At 31.2% G+C, this 25,152-nt stretch overlaps 1 protein-coding gene across 3 annotated transcripts in view; it reads left to right on the top strand.

Moving 5' to 3' along the window:
* Window positions 1-1,569: 1,569 nt before the first annotated feature.
* The window catches only part of LOC129799019 (proton-coupled zinc antiporter SLC30A2-like), a 30,481-nt gene continuing 6,898 nt past the window's right edge, over window positions 1,570-25,152 (top strand). The window contains exons 1-3 of one of the 3 annotated variants that reach the window (XM_055842607.1): window positions 1,570-1,887; window positions 6,072-6,444; window positions 6,505-6,648. In XM_055842607.1, the coding sequence (XP_055698582.1) occupies window positions 6,352-6,444; window positions 6,505-6,648 (237 nt within the window). In that variant the 5' untranslated portion in view covers window positions 1,570-1,887; window positions 6,072-6,351. Of the gene's footprint in view, window positions 1,944-6,071; window positions 6,445-6,504; window positions 6,649-25,152 lie in introns of all 3 variants that reach the window. The other 2 variants (XM_055842606.1, XM_055842605.1) reach the window with 2 other exon arrangements.

The raw sequence follows: 25,152 nt of genomic DNA, 5'->3' as shown, positions 1-25,152 counted from the left end.
CGCCACCCACTTGAAAAGGTCCAAACTCTATTATTTTAGGCAATGTTATAAAAATAATACATTCAGCATTTCTTTTTCCACGTGATCACCTTATTATTACTCACTTTAACCCTTTAAAGACGATTGGAACACCGGTGTCTCATAAAGAAAATAATTTTTCCTGACTACCTAAAGGTATTTTTTCTTATGTCTGTACATAATTGTAAAGTATAAGGTTGAAGGAATCTAGAATATTTTTTGCAAGTCTCTAGCTATTTGCATGTAGGAAATATTTAAGCTCAGAAAAGGCGAATTTTTAAATTCTCAAATTCATAATTGATTTTATTTATTTTTTATACTTCCAATTTTTTTAAGCAAAACCCTTTTGGCAATAAAAACTAGAATACTCATACGTAATATTTTTCATTAAAGAGAAAAATATTATTCATTGGTATTCTCAGAAAAATTACTTAAATGTTTGGGCTATTTTTGTCCCTATCGTTCATAGAAGCACAAAATACACCGAATCAGACTCTGTTGGACTTTCCAAGGTTAGATATCAGACTTATCATTGATTATGTTTCCCAGTTTAATTTTTATTGTTGATTTTCAGTCCATAAAAAGTGCCTCGTCGTTAAAGGGTTAAACGATTTTCTTCCACTTTTATTTGAGAAATCAAATTATGGGTCTATTGAAGCAAGTAAACAATGCAAATTTGACAACTGAGAATCTATGAAGTGAAGTTAGCAGCGTCTATTGAAAAGATATGGCGTCAGGTGGTAAAATCATTTCCAGAAGATAACCACTTTTCGCCATGCCTCATTTTTATATAAAAATTATATAAAATGAGATATTAATTAGCTAAATACAAATTTTATGTATTCCATAAGTGTAATTAAATATTCAATAGACAAATTATTTATTAAAGCGGTATTTTTTGCTTGATGAAAATTTGATGACACTATATTTGGTAAGAAATATTGGATTCGATGCAATAGCTTTAAAATATTACTCTAAAAGTGCTTAAAATGATAAATCCAAAAAGAATAATTATTATTTTTCGACTCTATATGTAGTAGCAGTAAAAACACAAAGATATTTGCGGCTCATTTATTTCACAATTCGCGAAAAATACCGATTTCTATGTAAGTGGCGAGAAGTGGTGATTCCACTCTAATCCCAGGACCCTTTGTAATGCTCTATTCTATAAGTGAAAATAAATTTTATTCATGATTTAATTTTATAATTTTATAATATTTAATTTTATAATATGAAAAATATTTAAATTAGCAATAGTAAAAGTAAAAGGTTTCTTATCTCCTTAATGTGTTAATTTTTAATGTGTTTATTACAAAAAGTCAAAACCAAAGAAATGTATTTTTTGTATTTCAATCATTTCAAAGAATGCTTTGGCATAAGTTTAATATTTTGTATCTTTTTGTTCTGATATAGTTCATACTTTCACAAGGTTTCCCACCTCTGATTCAGAGATATAACCACCTGTTGGAACTGAGCACGAAGAGAATCAGTGAGAGCCAGGTAAGAGAACGTGAGAGCTTAGTCAGGTACAAAACGTACAAACTCGCTTCATCTCTCATTTGTGCCATTGAATTCAAACACTAGACACCTTTTCCAGAAGCACTGACAAGTGATAAAAAAATATCTTTAGAACCTAAACTTGAGAGTAGACCTGCCTTTGTCACAGTTTCTGGGCAAATATTCACCTGTTTTGTGTGCTAATCGTTCTTGAAAAAGGACAGATGTACTAAATTAGTGATAGTGCTCAGTGATATAAGCAGTGGTTCTAGAAGATTGTGACTCTAATTGGGCAGTGTCTTGTAGTGAAAATGTTTAGGTGATGCTGGATATTCAGCTGCTGGGCTGAAGTTGTAACGACTTACAAAGAAAGTCAACAAAACGTGACGCTTTTTACCTGTTTTACAGTAACCTATGGATGTTTTACTGTAAATTTTTCCCGTGAAATTGATTTCGATAGAGGCACACTTCCGTACTCACTTTGCACTTTTACTTCTCCTAATGCTTCCTTAACAAAAGTTAAATTTTCTTTCACTCCATGAGAAAAATTGGCGCGGAAAAATCAACATGTTTCGCTCTTTTCCACCAAAGTCATGTGACTTAGGTAACGGATTAACATAATGATGACAAAGCCTCTTCAGCTTAGAAAGATTTTATAGGTTGCCAGAGTTAAGAAACCGTAGTCAAATTTATTGCACCTTAGTAAATACGAACAGAGCATATATTATCGGGTTCAATTAGGCATTACAACCTATGATCCAGTAAACAATTAAAGGTATTGATTGCGCAGTAGAGCAACGAACTTTTGTAATCAAATGAGGTGACAATTTTTGCATTTAGCGTATAGGTAATTTGCAAATATTGGAAAAGTAGAATGAAGAAACTAATAAATGTTGAATAATTATGTAAAGGCCTTATATTTCAACGCGATTCAAGAGAAATGAAGATGTGAGCCGACAAGTCTACAATTTACTGACCTCTCCAATTTTGATGAGAAAATTATAAATTCATAAGATTCCGTATGCTTGCACATTCGAATAAACATTTTTGATCAGAAAAATATTCTATTTTGATCAGTAAACTATTTTATTTTGGAATATTGACAATGAATAGATGAACTTAGATTAGAAAAATTTTATAAAATATATAAATTGGCATTACTTTCTATCTATCATATGGATAGCATACATCTATCTCATTCTTTGCACTCTTTTTCTTCTTTCAAACTTCACAACAAAATCAATTTAGTTTAATCTAATCTTTACTGAGAAAGAGTGGGATAGTTATATGCAAAATATAATATTTCCGGTCTAAATCTCGTCAGCCAAAATTCCGAACATCAAAATCTCGAAAGGGCAAAAGTCCCGGAAGGCAAAAAATCTCAAAATCTCGAAATTTTAAAATTTTACTATCCTCTGGATAATAAATTCTAATAGTCGAATGGTAAAATCTACCTTTATATTTTACCTTGACCTCTCACAGTTTCTAATATCCGGATAGTAAATTTAACTAGGCGAATTTTAGATCTTAGAATTTATCTGGAAAAATGGAAAATCTAACGAAGGATAGTAATTTGGGTTGAAATTACCATCCAAGCCAGTAAAATTTACCATAATCTGGGAATATCTGAGATAATGATCCAACTGTTCCCGATATGCTTTGTATTATAGAAATTCGTGGTGCAGTTGAAAGATACGCGGCCGTTTTATCACAAAGGTTCAGCGTTGAAATATCGACGAGGTCGGCAATATTGGAAAAAGATTTACACACACCAAAATGGCATGAAATACAGAGAATATTAATCGGAATATTATAATAAAAAATCCAAGATTTTTTTTTATAATATCCGGCTACTAAAATTTACTATTCGGCTAGTAAAATCAACTATCCGGATATTAGAATTTACCACCCGGCTATTTAGAGTTTACTATTCAAAGGACGTACAGGCGAGCACGTATATTCTACAATTTTGGACAGTCCGATCTAATATTACGAATGCTGGGTGAATTTTTTACTATGCGGCTATTAAAATTTTGTATAGATGATTGTAAATTTTACCATTCTAGTTTTTTCGGTGCAGAGGCAAAAGGAAATATTCTGTGTTTTGGAAAATTCACTTCCGGTTGTAGACTGTATAGAAATTAAATGTAAATCATGACGGGAGTTTAGTCTATTTTTTTATTTTTTATTTATTTTTAGCCAAAGTTTCGATCCTAGATAGGATGGTTTCCAGTGAGTTATTTACGGTGTAAATTTTTCGAGAAAAAGATTAAGAGTTACTTTGAAAACAGTTGAAACAATTCTTCTGAATACCTAAATTGAATTAAAATTAACCATAAAATGTAGTTAATTAAAAATCAGTACGAAAAAGAGTTACGCCGATTCGAGTAAACTGTGGGAAATTTTGGTTAAAAGAAATTGAAAGTTTTTATTTAAAAAAATTTGTCTTTTATTAAAAAAAAATGGCTTTTTATTAAGACCAATTTACATAAAAAATTGTCATTTTGATGATTCTTCTCATTATTGTGTTTTTTATTATTGTTTTTGGAACAATTTACCTATAATATTTTTTAAATAATCAGTCATAATATAATAATCATGAAATATGATTATTGAAATTGTTTCAGGGCACTTTTGGTTTTTTTTAAGGCTTAACTCTCGCGTCATTAGGGTCATATATGACCCGGGGAAAAAACAATTTCTTTTGACTATTTACATTAATTGAAATCTATCGGTTTGTGCACGACATCATAATAGAAGGATGTAAGATTCTTGGCTAATTTTCTCAAGACTCCAGATATTCAAGAAAAGAAAATATTTGAGATCAAAAATCACGAATTTCAAACTTTGTGAAATGACTTTTATTTTTCAAAATTTTTTATATTCATTTATTTTTTTCAGCAAAAAGATCTTTAGAAACACAAAATAGAATATCTAAAGATTGTATATTGCATATTTTGATATAATAAACTACTCTCAATTTTCCAGAAAAGCGTGTAGAATTTTCCGGGTCATATATGACCCTATGGTCCCCAAGGGTAACAGTGTTTTCGTCCCAAACCTATAGCGAAATGTAGTTGGGACATTGTTTTTCTTTGTGAAATGCAGGTGGGACATCTTGCTCCTGGACATTTCATCTTATATCTGATGAATTATAACATATTTTGCAATATTTTAGAGTATTCTGCAAGCGTCTCATATTGTGCAATTGTATTGTGTGTGAATAAATATGTGGATAAGTTTATTTTTGCCAAATACCACTCAAAATATTGTGACAGTGACTGTTCAAGGGATTACCAGGAAGATTCCTTGAACACCAGGAGTACAGTGTTCATCAAGACAATCCAGTTTGCCATGGTTTTGGCCAAATTAGTAACTTCAAGCAAAAAAAACTCTTAAAAAGCCCGTGATATAGATTTTGAAAATGGTAAATACACTTCCCTTGAGGACAACAGGGTCATATATGACCCGGGGTTTTTCCGAGTTTTCACGGAATGGAAAATTTTTTTCTTCTCTGAACTATTATATTTGATCATAAAGCATTAGGAAAAACTCAATTTTGCATGAATTCATCTGCTGAATAAAAGTGGGACGCGAAAGAGTTAAAAAAGTAATGTCTCATAAAATAAATTTTCTAGTTAAGGGCTTTAATAAGGCTTTTAATAAAGTAGATAACAAGATAATATCATATTTAATTTCTTAGACACTGCGCACTCTTATTCTTTATTTGGCTTCTGACTAAATGTATTGTTCTATATATGAATCATTCAAAGTTTAATGTCCCAATTGTACAAACACCTTCACACCTTAATTTCGATTATTTAGCAACACGCTAAAAATATATATGCTAAAACCTAATAACATTAACGAAAAAGCATGTAAGAATTCAGACTTTTTTCGGCTAGACAATTTTCTGCCAATGATTATTCGCATAAATTTCATTAAATAATGCTTTGTTAGAGAAAATCCCAAAACCAATTTCTTGCGTTTATAGAAAACCATGATCCCGCCACTTTATGCTACGATGACTCACATCTCTCGATAAGACTCGTTGAAGCACAAAATAAATCTTTTTCTCTTGTATACTCGTAATTTTATCGCGATAATTTCGAGGAAAATATTTACACAGCTAATGCTTAGTCTTATTCAGCTTATTGTAGAGACTTTATTGGAGTGTTAATTGCGGTGGATAAACGATTATAAATAAAATGGGAAGTTTTAGTTGAAGTGGAAATAGCGCAAAATAAAAATTTCTAAATGAATAGTGCGATTTTTTCCTAGGGGAATTTCAATTTTTTTTGAGATATGTCGGGAATTGAGAAATATGTCGGATTTTTCAGACTTTTGTCGCGCAGTTGAACAATGTTGCAAAACTCTTGAGAATAATTGTGCAAATCAAAGAAAACAATTCTATCATGGAAAGAATTATATTAATTCACTAAATTAATTTCCACTTTTTGCCATGGAGTTGGAAGAATTAACACTTCTCGAGCCTCACGAATCAATAAATGACTTCCAATTGCGTTTAATAAATTTCCTTCCTTCTACCTCTACAGTCTGACGAGTCTGACAATTAGTGCATTGGGTACGAGACACTTTTCCAGTATTTATAAAAAATGTGCGAAGTGGCTGGTGCTCGTGTAGAATTTATCTCAGAGAGAGACTCGAGTGATAATCGCGTTGTGGACTGATAAGGAGTTGGTGAAGTTCGAGGAAAACATTTGTTAATAAGCAATTTGAAACATACAGATAAGATTCCGTCAATCGTGCTAGTAGAAATTTGACTGTGATCAATGCAAGGAGAACAATTGGAGGAATAGCAATCACGTGGACACCATGGCAGATTATATCAGAGTGTCCAACGAGGACTCTAGTACTCCAGTATTTGTTGCCGATGATCGTTCTCCGGATGACGAACCACTCCTTACTGTAAGTCTATGTACACAAAAGTATGGTAGCTCCTTTCTAAACATTCTTGATTTTGCATAGGACAATGGCAAAGACAGTCATAGGGAGGATAGTCACAAGTGCCTCTATGGCCAGAGAGGATTCAGACATCCCACAGTGGATTTACAGAGCCTCAGAGCCAGGAAACAACTTCTTATAGCGACAATAATTTGTTCGTTTTTTATGGTAAGTGCATACCTTCGGAATTGATTAAAAAATGTGTATAGTGCGATTATGTTGAACAAAATTGTTAATTATAGGGGAGTTAAGTCAGTGAGAAAACAACGAGATTAAACTTTATTTCCTTATCAGCCAGCCGAATTTGCCTTGAAAATTTTTTTGTGTGGGATTACAAGAGGTTTACAGTGAACAATAATAACTAATGTTGTATTTTTAAAACATTAGGAAAGGATTTTATATGGCACCTGATTAACTGCGCAATTCCGAGTTACAGAAAGCGTAAAGATTTAATTTAGATATTTTGTAAAAAAAAAATTTAAGTTTTCTTATCCTAATCTTGTTATCACACTTGTACATTAAAATTTTAATATGATTCACATTAATTGTCGCTGGTGAGAGTCCAAATGTGTAATTTATGTGTTTGAATCATTTATATTCAAAATTTGATCTATTTGTTGAAAAAGGTAGACTTGGCCCGCAAAATTTGATATAAATTGAATTATAGCATTAATGCGAAAAATTAATACGATTTTCTCTTTATTTTTTTATTATGAAAAATATTTATGCTTTAGGTAAATTTAAACTTATTTTTGCAGGCCAAGTCCACTTCTTTATCAATAAATAGAAAAAACCCCAAACATTAAGTGACTCAAAGACACAAATAACATATTTAAACTCTCACAAGCGACAATTAATGTGAATCACGTTAAAATTTTAATGTGCAAGTGTGATAACGCCGTAAAGCGGTCTTCAGACTAAAGATTTAAACTAATTCCCAAAGTTATCAAAATCATTAATATAAACCCAATTTCATTGATTTTACAGAATCTATTGAATTTCCCCTTAATATCCAATTCTAACCGTGCTATCACACTAGGATTTTTCAATTTGTAAATTCAATTTAATTTTCAGATGAATTGTTCCTATGCGTTATTTGGCATTAAAAATCATTTGAATTGATAGATTTTCGCTTACTTATTGATATAAACTAATACTTGGCCCACCAAAACATGTTTAAACATGTTAAAATACACTCTTAGAAAAAATTAGTTCGTACAAGCTCATATGCAGTTATTAGAACTATAAAATATAGTAAATATAGACCCAACTATATATTTAGTTTGGGTAACTAAATGAAATAGTTGACCACAGTTAGTTAAAGTATCCTTTTCATTTAGTTATCACAACTAAATCAAAATAGTAATGGGTACTATAACGTATTAGTCCCAATTACTAAATAAATGGGGTTGATACCCATCTTATTGGCTATAATAACTATATCATATTAGTTGTGGTTACTATATAGCATTCATTGTGATGCATATTTCTTATTAGTTGCTTAAAATTCGAAAGAGCTTCAACGCATTACTAAAATAAAAACCACTCTTTACTATTGGAAAAGTAGTCATAACTTTATGAAAATATAGGCCCATCTATTTACATTGGTTGTGAGAACTAAAAGGAATTAGTGACCAATATTAGTTGGGATAATGATTTCATTTAATTAACACAAGCAAATATAATTGTATGAAAGCATTATGAAATAATTGCCGCAACTTATCCACGTAAATATTGTCTTATATTCTCACTACTAATAAATTTATTATGAGTATAATGTTTTAAGAATATAAGAACTATTTTAAATAGATTTGATAATAATCGCCCGAACAACTAATTTGCATTAGTAATCATGTCTAAACTTTTCTAAGAGTGTAGTATAAATATAGTTGCTCAATTAAATTTGAATTCAGAAAATTAAAATGTTAAAATTGCTCATTAATTTCAATGCTGTCCGCATTGAAATCAATCGAATTGCATTGATCCGCATTGCAAAATAGAAGGTTGAAAGAATTTAGGATATTTCTTGCAAATCTTCACCTTTTTGCTATATAGTAAATTTTTAAGCTCAAAAATAACGAATTTTTAAATTTCCATATTGAAAATTGATTTTAAATATTTTTTATACTCACATTTTTTTTAAAGCAAAACCGTTTTCGAAAAAGAAAACTACAATACTCAAACATAATATTTTTCAATTGAGCGAAATTTTGGGCTATTTTTGTCCCTATCGTTCATAGAGACAATAAAATACATCAAATCAGACTCTGTTGGCTTTTCAAAGGTTAAATGTAATATGTTTCATAAGTTTTGTTTATTGGATTCATTTTTATTGCTGATTTTCGGTCAGCGAAAACTGTCTCGTCGTTAAAGGGTTAAAGCAGAGGTTTAGCCCATATTTCCGAAGGTGTTCAATTTTCAAAAAAAAAAAATATATATATAAGAAGAAATTTTGTAAATATATTAGATCAAATTATTTTCGTATTCAATCCTAAAACAAATATATCAAAAATGTAGTCTATTAGGAAATTAAAGAAGTTAATCCATATAGCATAAGCCTTAGTTCTGGTTATCGGATTTACTCATAATAACATCAACACCCAAAATGATTCGAAAAAGGAATTTGAAAAATTAAAAATTTTGAAATTTTGAGTTTTTTCTTGGAAAAATCCCTTTGGGGAGTTAAGTATCAATTTCGAAAAGTTAATCTATATAGCATAAACCTTGGTTCTAAGGATCAGGTTAATTAATAACATTCAAGAATCATTTTAAATATCCAAAATTTTAATGGATTTGAATATAGAGATTAGAAGATTAAAAATATTGAAATTTTGAGATTCTTTTTTAAAATTCTTTTAGAAGATAAATATCTATTTTGATTAACTTATTTCCTAAAATGTAAAAATGAGTGTTTCCAGAATAATTCGGGTTCATCGAATAGGAATGAATTGTCGTCCTTCTTAAATTTTTTCGAAAAACTCAATTTAGGACTTTAAAAGCAGTGTGATTTTCGTGCAAGGTTTGACAAAAGAGATATAAAGGTTTATACGGCTTATAAGATTGAGATATAGAATTTTATATACGAAAATTTTATATATTCATTTTAATTCTTTTCAATGAATATTTCGAATTTGCTTATAAGATACTGAAGTATTATCATTTTATTAAATTTTAAAAACATTTTTAAAATTATCTCTTGTTTTGTGTGTTAAAAATTGCGACAATAATGTGTAAATTTGAAAAAAAAATAAAGCTTTGGTCGTTGACGGTAAGAATTATACGGTCAGTGTGATTTTGTTCTAAACTTATGTTTGAATTAAAATTCCTATCGATTAATCTACCTGTATAAAAATGTAAACAAGCACACATACTTGAAACATAAGATATAAATTTCCAAATAGTCACTAAGGCGATGGCGACAGTACAAGATATTGTATCTCGTTATTTAGTAATTTGAAGCCTCTTCAAATACCACAAGACTAACACTTCTAGTAATTTAAAATGCGATAGGATTTTCAATTTATTCAGCAGCTATTTTCCGCTCATTTCTTCCACCACAAAATAAATCTTTTGCTTTCGAGTAAATAATATCAAAAGTTGTTAATTTTATTTTTTAAAAGTATATAATGCATTGTAAAAGAAGACTGAATGACGTCTTTCCGAACAACTTTTATTACTCTCAGTTGCATTTTAGTAATTCCAGCAAAGTGAAGAATCACGATATGAAGCAATTGTGCGTCTTTCCCCATTCCGCGGCGCATGCACAAAGTTCTTCTTCGAAATTGAAGAAAAAGAAATTCTTTTAATTGATTATATAATTTTTCTTTTCTACAAATTTCCGGAAAGGTATTATTTCATGAGGAGAGTTTGAATATAAGGAAAGTTAGGAAAGTAGTTCTGTAAAATAAATCAGGCCATTAAAGTTAATTATATGGACTCTTAAAGCCAAAGAACATAAGTTGACATTTACTAATGCTACTAGGTAAAACTTTGGATGATTACTGTAAATTATCATGCGAATTCTGCCTTCCTGTTTAAAAAACAAAGTGTTTCTGATTAAAAAGCAGAGGTAGGGTTAAAGGAACACCTCTTCAACAAGGAACCCCTATTGACACTTGTTGAAATTTATTTAATATATTTAATAAAATGTTAAGTAATGTTTTTTTCTATAATATACTTACATACATATATTTTCCTATAAAAAGAGATGTTCAAATTTCATATCCTAAATGGGACAGTGTCAATAAGTCTTGACACAACTTCTTAGGTGTTCCTTTTACCCCATGTTGTACGAGAAAGTAAATATTGCATATAGATTAATTTATAATAGTAAATAGTTATCAATCACAGTATCAAAAGGTCCTCAGATAGAAAAAAAGTTTATTTAAAATGTCTTTAATTTTTAAAAACAGCCCAATGCAGAGATATAATATTATGATTAGTCACTGTTTTACTAACTTTGTCAGTATATAAATGAGTTTAGTTTTTCTTGTAATAAAAATTCCTCGAGAGTTTCAATTTAAAAAAATTAACGCCTTAAAGTTGAATTTTCTTTTTTGAGCTGATAAAATATTCTATCAATTTGGTAAATAAATAAAAATTACATAAAAATTAACAGGGGAAAAAAAGTTCATCTAATTCTAATTCATTGTATGTCAGACTAAAAGTGCGTGTTTTTTTATATTAGAAAAAAATGCATGCGTTCTAAGAAAATTCTCTTTATAATTGGGATGAAAAAATAGAGACAAGGTGATGAAAAGAGCTCTCACGAGGAAAAATCAAACAAAAATTACAAAGGAATATAAATTGTGCTCTTATAAATTAACTTTTGTATGCATTCTTGTTTAGTAAAAAAAAATTTGCATACCTTTATAGAATTTTCAATTAAAAATCGTTTATAGTTGTAATCTGACCCCCAATTCTGATGTCCGTCACGAAATTTATCCAGATTTTTCGGGAAGGTGGTTGTGTGTGTGAAGCCGCTTCAGCTCATATTTTGTGCACTTTTGAGCAAATTATTCACATTTAAACACAGAAACACCCTTTATGAGATGAAAATTATTGTAATTTGATTTACTAAAACATTAAATTCGCGAAAAACTAGAGAAAAATCCGTGAAATTCAACGCTTTGTTCAATGAGTCTGTCATTTCTCAATCATGCCATTGCTCTCGCTCGCACTCTCTCGTTCACTCTTTAATTGCGGGATATTTTCAAAATCATTTCCGTTACATAGCCGGCTTCATCAAATCACTCAAATTTTAATTTCTTTGTTACAAGTGTGGTCCAAGGCAACAAAATAATTTTTTAAATTATTTTTTCCATATGAATTTATTAATGTCTTCGGTATTTAATAAACAATTTCGTTATGAACTATAATACCTAAAGTTTTTTTTTTCTAAAAGACAGTGCAAATAAAATGAAATCCTTTCTTGTGGGGGATGCCAGTGGATGAGTACTTTTGTTTTCCTTTTGGTGTTTCATGAACATGTTCTCCCAAGACATTTATGGAGGAATATCACGTCAAATTTCTGATATATCTTTAGGTAAAAATTCTCAAGAAATTAATAAACTTGCTTGTTTGAACTCGTATTTATCTCAATAATTGTACATTACATAACGTTGGTGTCCAGAATCCAGAAATGATTTTTGCAGGAGAATTCAAGGAAAAATTCCCTAGAACAAACTAATTTCCTATCATTTAATTTTTCCTGTAATTTTCTCAATTTTTCTCATAAATCCTTGAATATTCTTCAAACTTATAAATAAGGCTGTATAGGACAACTTGTGTCCTTCGCGAAAATATTTCCTTGAGGAAAGAGCTGGGGCCACTGAATATCATAGGATGGGAAGGAAGAGGTAATGTTAACTTCATCGTAAAACATGAACAAAATAGTCTATTAAAATGTGAATATTTTGTCCTTGGATTATAAATCTTTTCTTCCTAGAGATTTCGGTGCCGTGCGCAGCGCACCTTCTTCAATGGTCGAAAATGTCAGGTTTCCGGTGCTTTTTCTTTCTTGGGGCCAAAGAGATGTCTTTATTGGGTACATGTGGTACATGGGTCCTGCCTGAATCACACACTCCACGAACAATTTTACAGCGATATTTTACTTTTTACAAATAAGTTAAGCAAAACTTAGTTAGTAGCCAAGAAAGATTTTTATTTTATTTTGTTTAACTTGTGTAGTAACTAGTAATCTTATTTTTTGTAAAAAGTAAGATATCGCTATAAAATTATTCGTGAAGTGTGTGACTCAGAACCCATGTACCCAATGAAGACATCCCTTTGGCGTCCAAGACAGACAAAATCCCAGAAACCTGACATTTTCGACCCGTGAAGAAGGTCCGTAGGGAACCGAAAAATATCTGAGAAGAAATGTTTTTTTTTTTAATTCTGGGCTGAAATGTTCCATTCAACGACCATCAGATATTGTTGTTAATAAATTGTTACACCGGTCCCTTACCCTTAAGTTCTCCGTGTTTATGATCTTCAGAGAACTTAGCTATTTTTTCGAGAATATTTTTGTGAAAAAGACAAGTAGTCTTGCGCAATCCTTTTCGAGGATTCGAAGGATATTCAGGGATTTATGAAGAAAATGAAGAAAATCATAGAAAAAATTAAAATAAAAATTAATTAGTTTAAAAATGTAGTTCTAGTAAAATCTTCTTTGAATTTTTTTTCACAAATCGTTTCTGGAGAAAACCATGCTACTCGTTATTGAAATAACATGCATTTATTCAAATACTTTTACTCATTTCTTGAGAATTTTCATATTAAAATATTTCAGAATGTTAAAGTGATGGACTATAAGTATCTTTGTGGTATATGTTCTGGAGACACCAAGAAACCCCAAAGTATTCATCGATAATTATTTCAATCTTTCCTCGTGGACATTAAATTTATGTAATTATATATTACATAAAATTAATAGAAACAATTTTAACAAAAATTTTTGAGCACTAAATCGTGAAATTTTCACTTAAAATGCATCTATTTTGCCATCTCTCGACCTCCAGGAGCTCGCGAGATAAAATTCGCGGGATATTCAAAATAACAGCCATTATTCCGCTTTTTGCGCACTACTCATAGACATAAAATACATAGACTGTTCAAGCTCAAATTTTCCCTTGGAACAGCACACTTTTCGATTTGACAGGAGCTTACACTGTAAAATGTAAACATGTTTTCAATTCTTCTTCTTCTTCAATTTTATTTTATGTCAGTTGCATAGGAAATTTCAGCAGGTGCAGTTGTGATAAGTGTGAACATTCAACGAACGGTGGAAAACTCATATAATTGTGATTCTCCTGTGATTAAAGAAGATTAATATGAAACGCGGGTGGTGGAGCGCCAGAAGGGAGTTTGTGAGCAGGAAAGAAATTCAGTGGAGGTAAGTAATGTATAAAATAAAAATATGTTCTCGATGGGTTCTATTTTCAACCAAAATCCACCCAAAGTCTTATTAAACAGTTCAATAACGGTGAATCATGAATCTGTGTAATGATTATGGCAAAAAAATGATGTTTATTGGCAATTAGAGCTGTTATTAGTTTTTCATTCAAAGAAAAAGGTTTTCAGACAAATTTTTATTTGACTACTTGATTTGGGTAAATTCTTTTAAAATCACAAATGAAGCAAAATTTGCTAAATTAATATTTTTTTTATATTTAATCTTTTAATATTTCCAGGAATAATTCTTTATTGGATTCTCATGGATCGTCAGACGAAGATGATAATGGATTTCTTGTTAAAAAAACAAGACAAGGAGATTTGCAATTTCATGAAGAGGAGGTAAAGAACACCATTTCAATTCTCAAATTTTCGCTATGATTCGATTTCATATTAATTTTTAATTTTCTTAGCCTTTAAATATTTTATTATAGTCAAATTCCATGTTGTTAAAAATTTTTTGCTATTGTAATTATTCACATGTGAAATTAGCATACTTTTAATGACTCTAAAAGAGAAAAAGTTTGTCATTTGCTTTTGTATTTGTCCTAAAATTTAAAATTGAAGTAATATATAAATTTTTCAATTTTTATTTTTCTTTAAATTTATTTAAGGCTCACAAAAAGTAGGGTGGTTCCGTCTTACAAATTTGTGGCAAGTTAAAGAAAAAATAATAATAATATCAATTTAGCATATATTTTTTCTAATAAGATTAAATTTTTTTATATCTTTTAAGATTGTCCACTAAGGAATCCCGTTTAAAAATAAAACAGATATAATATAAAATAACACCTTACCCAGACTAAAAGGTGTCGAAATTTTAATTCATACTCTTTTTTTTAGAAAATTTATAATGATTGTGTGAAATTGTCCTTTAGTATTCGGAACATAAAGTAAGAACTTGTAGAATTTGTGAAAGTATTAACTTCAATAACAGTGCATGTATTCGCGAATTTTTTGAAAAAAGTAAATATTACTCAATTCACCCAAATACATCATTGACAAAAGTAGAGGACAACAACCACAAAAAATTAAAAAAAACAAAACTTTTATCAATTGTCTTAAAAGAATATAAGTAATTCTAAGAAGAAAGTAAAAATGTGTACATAGCACAAAAATTTTAATAATTTCACTATTTTTAGTAAAAAAAAATTTCTATTTAGTTTTTAAATATATAATGTTCTTTTAGATAATTTTAAATGCACTTGGCTTACATGACGTGGTGTTACCGTTAGCTTTCAAAAAAACTGAGGAAATCATCGATTCATCAGCCACGTTAACGGATATAGAAATAGTAGGAGACCCACATGATTCCGTAACATCAACTGAGGTAATTTTAAACATTTATTATATTGGTTGTTGAAAGCCTTATATATATATATATATATTTTTTTTTTTAGATCCACACATTCCATCACAAAAATGATGTCTTTACGATTGAATCGTCATCATTATCTGAATCAACCATATCTGTGTCTGACACAGAAAAGAACGCACAAATAATACGTCAAGCAAAGGTTAGGAGTCCGTTTGAGCAAGAGCAGCAAGAGGAAGAGGTAAGTTTTGTATGTTCTCGTTCGTTAAGGGTTAAAAGAATTCTCATAGTTTCCCACCTTTCCCTAAAAATCTTTTTATGAAGTTGTCTAGGGCTATTTTTAATATTGTAATTGAATTTATTAATCGTTCTGGTATTTATATGAATTAACAGAAGAAATTTCAGTTAGTAGAAAGGCTTAAATTGACAAAGAGAAAAATATTTCGTTACTCTGTGTCTTATGGTGTCTACACACTAGAAGCAATTTTCGTCAAAAACTGCATTTTATAAAAAATTCTGACGTTTCTGCCTCCAAGGATAGGGGAAATGTTCTTTAAAATGACATTTTTTAAAGAAATTTCTCCTAATGTGTAGAAACCATTAGAAATATAATAGGTCATTTAGTTTAGAATTGTGGTAAAAGAATTGGTAGTTTCTACTCTGTTATACTACCTGAAGTCATTTTCTGCGTAAAATTCCATTAAAAAACAATATATACTGTGAATCTTCCAAAATATAAATTAGTCGTTGACAAAATATTTTCCACTGAAATAGTTTTCTTCAGAAATTATTTAATGCATGATTTCCATATTGGATGAATAATCGTTAGTTTTTTGTCCTTTTACATAAATCAAAATAAAAATTGAATCTGTTTTTTTTTGTTTAGTTATAATTTAGTTTTCACAAACCGAAAATCAACAACAAACAATAATGAAACGTTTTTTATCTCATTTTGGAAAATCTAATACCGTAGGATTCGGCAGTTTTCTTGGATGGATGGACAATAGGGACAAAAATAGCCCAAAAATTGGAGAAATTTTTCTAACAACAGCAATGAATGATAATTTTTGCTCTAATGAATAATTTTAATTACAAGTATTATAGTTTTTATTCACAAAAGGAGTTTGCTTCAAAAATTGAGTGTCAAAGCGTTCGAAGCTTTGCGAGCTGCTCGAACTCCCGAGAAGGAGCTTTACCTTATATTCTTTTTCGCAAAGTTACGGGATGCATATAAGATTAATGTCGATTTAAATTTTGTTTACAAATCACCATAAAACTATTTTGAAATCGAAAATCGCTGAAGTAAAAAAAATATTAATAACAATTAAATTACAAAACAAAACGGGTGAAAATTAGATCTTTTGATCTTGAATACTTCAAGGTGCCGCTTTAACCGGTGAAAGGTGTCGGTGGATTAATGTTCAGCTATATTTAACTACTAAACATTTCCAAAAATAAATGAAATCGTAAAAGCCAATTTTGTACAAAGTCCGAAAATCATATTTTGGTAAGTTAGTTCGCTAAAGAATGTTGACTTGTGGGGAGGTCACCGAAGCCCAGAAGTCAATAGAGTGGGACCTCGATAGAGTCAACTAATTATTTCCAAGCCTGTTGACTCTATTGGATTCGTTGACTCTATTAGAGTTCGAAAAAATCAAATAAAAGAGAAATTTTGATAGAAAGGGATATTATTTTATATTTGTACTAGATCATTATTGGTAAATTCAATACGCTTTTAGAATATTTTATTTAATTTATTAACCCATAAATTCTACTACCTTTGGCCCAAAAAAGTCGTATGTTTGGGCAAAAGCTGGAGATTAAGGAATAATTTTACGGAATGTTTTTGTTAATAGTACATAATCTTAAGTATTAATTACTCTCCATATTCAATGGTAATACTGAGCTCTACCCACGATGATGTTAAGATAACGAAATGGTGTTTCAAAGATTTCTTTTTTTTTTAATGTTAACTGCTCGAACTCCGAGAGAGAGAGCAGTTTTCACAATCGACTTTTTTTCAACTTTGCAACATCCTAGCTGCTAAACGGTAAGAGATATTGACTTCCGGTCTTCGGTGACCCCCCCCAGAAGTCAATACATTCTATCTAACTAACTTACCCAAATTACCCCCACCCCTTCTATCCCCTCTAAAAAACATGTTTTATGACCTTGCAAAAATTGGCCCTGACGATTTTCTTCATTTTTCGATATGTTATGGAGGTAGTCCAGCTGAACATTTCGTCCTTAGACACCTATCACCGGAAAAATCGCCATCTTGAATTAGTCAAGATCAAAAGTCAACTACCCTAGAGGGCCTAATTTTCAACGGATTTGGAAAAAATTTGGACATTTTTGAAAGATCTTTTAATTCTGCACCCGACTGCATCGGTCACAATCGGTGATGGATCGGGAAAGTAACGGTAATAGCCCTTTTATAAAAATACTGTTTTTCGCAATTTTCAGTCTTTTGACCCATATAAAAAATCAACGGTAAGAGATATCAACTTCCGGTCTTCGGTGACCCCACCTCAAATGACATTACCTCGAACGTAATTTTTTTGTTTTTACCCCCTCCTCCTTCATGCGTTCTCTATCCCCCAAAAATAGGCAAAAAATGAGGTTTTTTTAATTTTAAAAAAATTGGCCCTGACGATTTCCTTCAGTTTTGGAAATGTTTTAGAGTTTAGTCCAGCTGAATATTTCGTCCTTTGACACCTACCACCGGAAAAATCGCCATCTTGAATTATTCAAGGTCAAAGGTCTAATTTTCGTATTTTTACGAAAACTTCTTTATATCACCCACAAGGAGTAGTTTTACAGATTTATATATATTTATATAAATTTGATGATTTAAAGTTATGATCAATAAAGTGAAGCCAAACAGCAAAATAGGCAAAACCAATAAATTCCCTGAATTGTGATAAGGGAAGAGCACCCCGGATCGGAATGTTAACTATATCTATATAACTATATCTATGTATTTAAATTTTAAATTATTACAATAAATTATTAAAAAGTAGGTGTCATTTCAACTAAGTGCTCTGTACCTTGGATCGTCACGAATTTAATCAGGTGTTTCACGGAAAATTATTTTTATAAATTAAATCTGGACTAATGCAATGCATTCTGGTGATAGTTATATGATAAAAAGTAGCTACTGATTTTTAAAAAATTATTTGAATTAGTGCAACAATATGGTAATAAGCTGACGATCCGAGGAACACTGCCGATCGCCGGTACTCTTCCCTTATGATGGAAAAAAATGAAAGTCATTTTCTAAAACAGTACATCCAATAGCATAATAATTAATGGCATTGAATAAATGAGTAGTAAAAAGTCAAATTTGGTCAGCAAAAAATTCGAAATGATCAGTAAAAAATAAAAAAAATGGTCAGTAAAAAATTAAATAAGAGCAGTACTTTATTAAAAGCGGTCAGTAAAAAATGAAAAGTGGTCAGCAAAAAATTAAACATGATCAGTAAAAAGTAAAAGATGATCAGTAAAAAACAAAAAGTGGTCAGTAAAAAATAAAAAGTGGTCAGTAAAAAATTTAAAATGAGCAGTAAAAATATTGAATTTGGTCAGCAAAAAATTCAAAATGATCAGTAAAAATATTTAAAAAAGCAGCAAAAAATTAAAAATGAGCAGTAAAAAATAAAAAGTGGTCAGCAAAAAATTTAAAACGAGCAGTAGAAATATTCGAGATGATCAGTAAAAGGTTAAAAAGTGATCAGCAAAGAATTAAAAATGGGCAGCAAAAAATAAAAAATGGACAGTAAAAAAACAAAAAGTGGTCAGCAAAAAATAAAAAATTGATCAGCAAAAAATAAAATATGGTCAGTAAAAAAAATAAAAAGTGATCAGCAAAAAAAATGGTCAGTAAAAAAATAAAAATGAGCAGTAAAAAATTAAATTTGATCAGTAGAAAATCAAAAGCGGTCAGCAAAAAATAAAAATTGGTCAGTAAAAAATAAAAAGTGATCAATAAAAAATAGAATATGGTCAGTAAAAAAATTAAAATTGAGCAGTAAAAAATAAAATTTGATCAGTAGAAAATAAAATGTTATCAATAGAAAATAAAAAGTGGTTAGTAAAAAATTAAAAATGGTCAGTAAAAAATTAAAAATGAGCAGTAATTTTCTTCATTTTCAAGTGAAATTTTGCACATCTTGAGCCTAAAGGAGACTTTAATAGGGTGTAAATTATGAGGCCTCTATCTCTCATAGTTTCTAAAGGTTTGCGGAATCTTTGTTTTTTTTCCATTTTGCTTTTTCCAATTTGTCTTTGGAATCTTTTTCTTCGGTAACCCTTGTTTTTTGGAAACATTGTCTATGGAAATCTTATCTTTTATATATTTTAAACAAATATATTTTATTAAATAAAATAAAGATATTACAATGGTGTTTTTTGAAGTTTTTAGTTTCGTCCTTCAGGGCAAAGGGAAATTTTCTGTGTTTTGGGAAATTTTTAGTTTCGTCTTTTGGGGCTAAGGGAAATTTTCTGTGTTTCAGAAAGTTATCAGTATCGTCTGTCGGGGCAAAGGGAAATTTTCTGTATTTTAGGAACTTACCAGTATCATCTGTCGAGGCAAAGGGGAATTTTCTGTTTTGGGAAATTTTTAGTTTCGTTATTTAAAGGGAAATTTTCTGTATTTTGAGAAATTTTTAGTTTCGTTCTGTGGGATAAAGGTGTTTGGGAAGTTAACAGTATCGCCTGTCGGGACAAAGGGAAATTTTCTGTTTTTGGGAGGTTTTTAGTTTCGTCCTTCAAGGCAAAGGAAAATTTTTAGTTTCGTTATTTAGGGCAAAGGAAAATTTCTGTATTTTGGGAAATTTTTAGTCTCGTCCTTTGGGACAAGGGTGTTTTGGGAAGTTAACAGTATCGCCTGTCGGGGCAAAGGGAAATTTTCTGTGTTTTAGGAAATTATCAATATCGTTTGTCGGGGTAAAAGGAAATTTTCTGTTTTTTGGAGGTTTTTAGTTTCGTACTTTGGGGCTACGAAAAATTTTCTGTGCTTTGGGAAATTTTTAGTTTCGTCCTTTGGGACAAAGGGAAATTATCTGTGTTTAGGGAAGTTATCAGTATCGTCTGTCGGGGCAAAAGGAAGTTTTCTGTTTTTGGGAGGTTTTTAGTTTCGTACTTTGGGGCAAAGGGAAATTCTCTATGGTTTGAGAAGTTTTTAGTTTCGTCCTTTGGGGCAAATGGAAATTTTTTGAGAGAAAGGAAATTTTTGGAAAGGTATAAAATATACTTGTGCAAAATGTGTTACAGACAGAATTTATGAAAATTGTGAAAAATGTATGAAATACAAGATTTCCAAAGACAAAGTTTTTAAAAACAAAAGTTACCGAAGACAAAGATTCCAAAGAAAAAACCGGGAAAAACAAAAGTGTAAAAAACAAAATGGAAAAAACGAAGATTCCCGATCCCGAAGGAAATGCACCTCTATAAGCTGATTTAGGATTATCACTGGCTTAATTCTTCGCTGACCAATTTATATTTTTTACTGACCAGTTTTAATTTTTTACTGACCAATTTTAATTTTTTACTGACCAATTTTTATTTTCTAGTGACCACTTTTGATTTTCTACTGATCAAATTTTATTTTTTACTGCTCATTTTTAATTTTTTACTGACCACTTTTTAATATTTCACTGATCAATACGAATATTTATACTGATCATTTTTAATTTTTTGCTGACCACTTTTTATTTTTTACTGCTCATTTTTAATTTTTTACTGCTTTTTAAATTTTTTTTTGCTGCTCATTTTTAATTTTTTACTGACCATGTTTTCTTTTTACTGACTATTTTTAATTTTTTGCTGATTAATTTTTAATTTTTTACTGATCAACTCGAATATATCTACTGATCAATTCGAAGTTTTTACTGACCAAATTTAACTTTTTACTGACAAAATTGAAAATTTTTGCTGATTATTTCGAATTATTTGCTGATCACATTTGATTTTCTGCTGACCACTTTTGACTTTTTACTGACCATTTGTTTTTTGCCATAATTAATTAAAGCTTCTTAAGATTTTTTTGTTTTATATCTATTTCATTTTTTTTTATGCAGCATCCGTGTTCCAATCATCCTTAAAGGGTTTAGGATTCAAATTTTTATATTCGTTAGCACTAGCTTCTCTCAAACGGTTAAACCCCCCGTTGGTATTTCAATTTGATATCATAGATGTTTCTCGAAGCGGAGCCGATTTCTCCTAAGATCGTTCCTAGTGGTTGCCTGTGAGTTACCTCTTCGGGAGGGTTATCGTATTGGGAGGATTAGTATTGAGAGAGTTAGTTCATGTTGGATCGTCGTAGGGTACAGATCGTTAGGAGGAACGCTGAGGGTTCTGGAGAAACCTCTTGGGGTCAAGGCGCTCATCCACGCGATTGCTTTAAGGGCTCCGCCCTTAATGATTCCCTGACGGATCCAACATATTCAATGATTTTCTCTGTTAAAATGTATGTATCTTATTTTTTAGATTTCAAAAAGAGCCAACACTGAGAAAATACCAGACATTGCGAGACATTTTAATCCTGAGTCTTCAACGAAAAATGATTTATCGAAGATGATCCAATCTACAGAGAGAATAACTCTAAAAAGAGCATTAAATACGACAGCAACTGATTCTTCGCCAGGTCGCCAGTACCTTCGATATGAAAAATTAAAATTCATGAGGACATATGTATCAGGTCTACAAAAAAGATGTGCTGGTTTCCGTGAGAAGTCAAAAAGACAGGCGAAAAAAATTAAAAAATTATCTGATTTCGTTGAAGCCCTTTCAAAGAAAAGTATTCTCAGTGTCGAAGAAGCATTGAGGCTAACAGCCCTACCGAAGGCCGTCGAGAATGCAGTCAGGAGGCTCCTTTCACGAAAAAAGAAGTCCTACACCGAAGAAGAAAAGAAATTCGCCCTCACACTCAACTTTTACTCACCGAAAGCGTATGACTACGCTAGGGCTGAGTGGGGATTTGCGTTGCCCAGTCCATCAACAATTTCCAGATGGTACAAAGTTGTTGACGTAAATCCAGGTTTTACACAGGAGGCATTTGATGCAATAAAAAAAGCTCAAGAGGCAACACCTTATCAATTGTGCGTTCAGTTATCGTATGATGAAATGTCAATTGCGCAAGGGACAAGCTGGAAAGGTGAACGAGCAAGTGGATACATTGATTTCGGAGATGAAGAAGAACACAGTGGAAAACTGGCTCAAGAAGTACTAGTGTTTATGGCTGTTGCCATCAATGCAAAATGGAAGATTGCCCTTGGCTTTTTCCCCATCGTTAAAGCGGTTAAAGCAAATGCCTCTCAAAAAGCAAATTTGGTCAGGATTTGCGTCCGAAATTTGTTGGAATGCAAAGTTCAAGTTCTTGGTGTTACCTGTGATGGTACATTAGTGAATCGTGCGACTTTTACTGAACTTGGTTGTGATCTGAGCCCTTTTTCATTGGTAACAACATTCCAAATAGATGGTGTTACTTTGTGTGCGTACCCCGATCCGGTACATATGATTAAACTGGTAAGAAATACTTTAGGCGAAAAAGGACCACTAATGGATTCAGAAGGTGGAATGATTAATTGGAAGTACCTAGAGGAATTGGTAAAAATACAAGAAGAGGAGGGATTATATGCGGGTACAAAATTAAGAAAAGCTCATGTCTACTTCAAAGATCAGAAAATGAAGGTGAGGTTAGCGACACAGGCTTTAAGCCTGTCTGTAGCAAATGCCCTTCAATTTTGTGATGAAGTCCTACGTCTGCCACAATTTCGGGGATGTCATCCGACTATAAAGTTCATTCGACAGTTTAATCAAATCTTTGACATCTTGAACACAAAAACCACAGCTGACACAGGAATGAAAAAAGCACTTTGCGAAAAAAATTTCAAAGAAATTATTCAGACCTGTGAAGAAGGGATCCATTATATCTCAGATCTTATGTATCCTGATGGAACAAAGATTATCCATTCTCAAAGAAGTGTGGGATTCGTAGGATTAATGGTTTGCCTCAAAAATATCGTCCATCTTTATGAGATGACGATAAAAAAAACTATATAACGTATCTCCCAACTTATAAACTAAATCAAGACCACGTGGAATTATATTTTGCGGCCATTCGCAGTCGTCTTGGACGTGGAAACAATCCCAACACGCTCGAATTTAAAGCATGCTATAAAAGACTTTTAGTGCATTGCCAGTTGAGTGATCGAGGAGTCGGCAATTGCATCCCAGTGCAATCTGCAATGGCTGCTCTAACCAAGGACGATGAAGAAAGCAATGTGCAGTTGTTGAAAGAGGAAGAGGAATATCTCGAAACATATCAGTACATCTTCGGACTCTCTTCTCTGTCTTTATATGCAGAAAATGTGGTGGAATATATCGCAGGATTTGTGATAAAACGTCTGCTTTTGCGAATCCATTGCGACAAATGCACCAATCTTTTGGAGGGGGAACAGCGAGACAACTGTCTTATTTATTATAAAGCATATGGACGACTGAAATATCCATCAAATTCCGTATTGAGGGTGTGCAAGATTGCGGAAAAAGCTTTGCGTGAGATGGGAAACAATCATACCGAACAGGATTTTCTCAAGATTAGAAGAATGGTGCGCAGAACCTGTGCTGACATTCCAAATCTGTTTGAAGATGACACTGATTTTCTACATGCTGCAGATCATCGTTTCTTGCTAATTGATGCAATCACCGAGAAGTATTTGAATGTAAGATTCTACGCCATTCATAAAGCATCCAAACCTGAAAGCTCCAAAAGACAGAAACTTCGTCATCTAACATTTTTCATGGGACACTGACTTAATTGATTTCTTATCCATCGATCCTTTTTTTATAATAACATTATAGATATAGATTGTTATTGAGTTAATATTGTTAATATTGTTATTGAGTTAATATTTATTCTATTATTTCTTCTAAAATATAAATACTTTTATTGTGAGAATTGTTCATAAATTCTTTTATTTCCTAAATTATATAATATTTTCTTAGCCACGATTTAGAATGTCTTATGAGTTATCCTTTTTGCTTCAGGAACAATACTTCCCTATTCCTGGCGAAATCTTCCAGTACCCCAGCATATAAATTACTTTTACAGCATTTCATTTGCTATCTTGTAATAGTTGGAATCGGTGGAATATTGGGGGTTCAAACAAATATGAATGTCTTGTCTTGAATTTGGCTAAACTGTTGTTATTTCCAACAAAAAATTATCTTCACAGCCTGAGGATTCGGTACTTTTGATATTTTTCTCTAATACTAATTTTGCTTTTAATATTTTAGTATAAAATTTGGCACCGTGTTCTGGTAAGTATTCTAATAAAATAACATAATAGTTGCGAATTATTAGTTCAAAAAACTCATAAAACTGCACAAAGTGCACAAATCAGGATTAATAATTTTTGGCGGTATTTTTTATGACAATTTACAAAAGGGCGGGAAGATTCAGAAAATAGCGGGAAAATCAGGTTGTTTTGATTTCAGTACACTGTAAAAAATATTTCAAAAAGTGAATGTCAAACGCGAAAGTGTTTACTTTTTGCGAATGAGGAGTCTATGTATTTTATGTCTATGGCACTACTACACATATGCCATCCAGCTGAGAGCGCCACACTCTTTATCCGTGCCCACTCATACAGAGTAAAGACTCTGTGTATGATGTATATTTCTATTTCGCAAAATCGGGAAAATTTTGGCGGGATAGCAATGTGACGGCGTCAGAATTGCATCACTGATGTCTACCATCATTTAGAGAACTACAAAGATACTCTATTGGATTATCACGATTATCCAAAAACGTCCTTCCGTACTATCTTTACCAAAGTCTTAAAGCCTAAATATGCAGGAAAATTCATCTCAACTCAAGCACACATACACTGAGAAAAAAG

The sequence above is a fragment of the Phlebotomus papatasi genome, chromosome 1 (genome assembly GCF_024763615.1).
Source record: "Phlebotomus papatasi isolate M1 chromosome 1, Ppap_2.1, whole genome shotgun sequence".
NCBI classification, from domain to species: Eukaryota; Metazoa; Arthropoda; class Insecta; order Diptera; family Psychodidae; genus Phlebotomus; species Phlebotomus papatasi.
The sequence above is the reverse complement of the archived record's forward strand: the minus strand, read 5'-3'. Positions and strand labels throughout refer to the sequence as shown.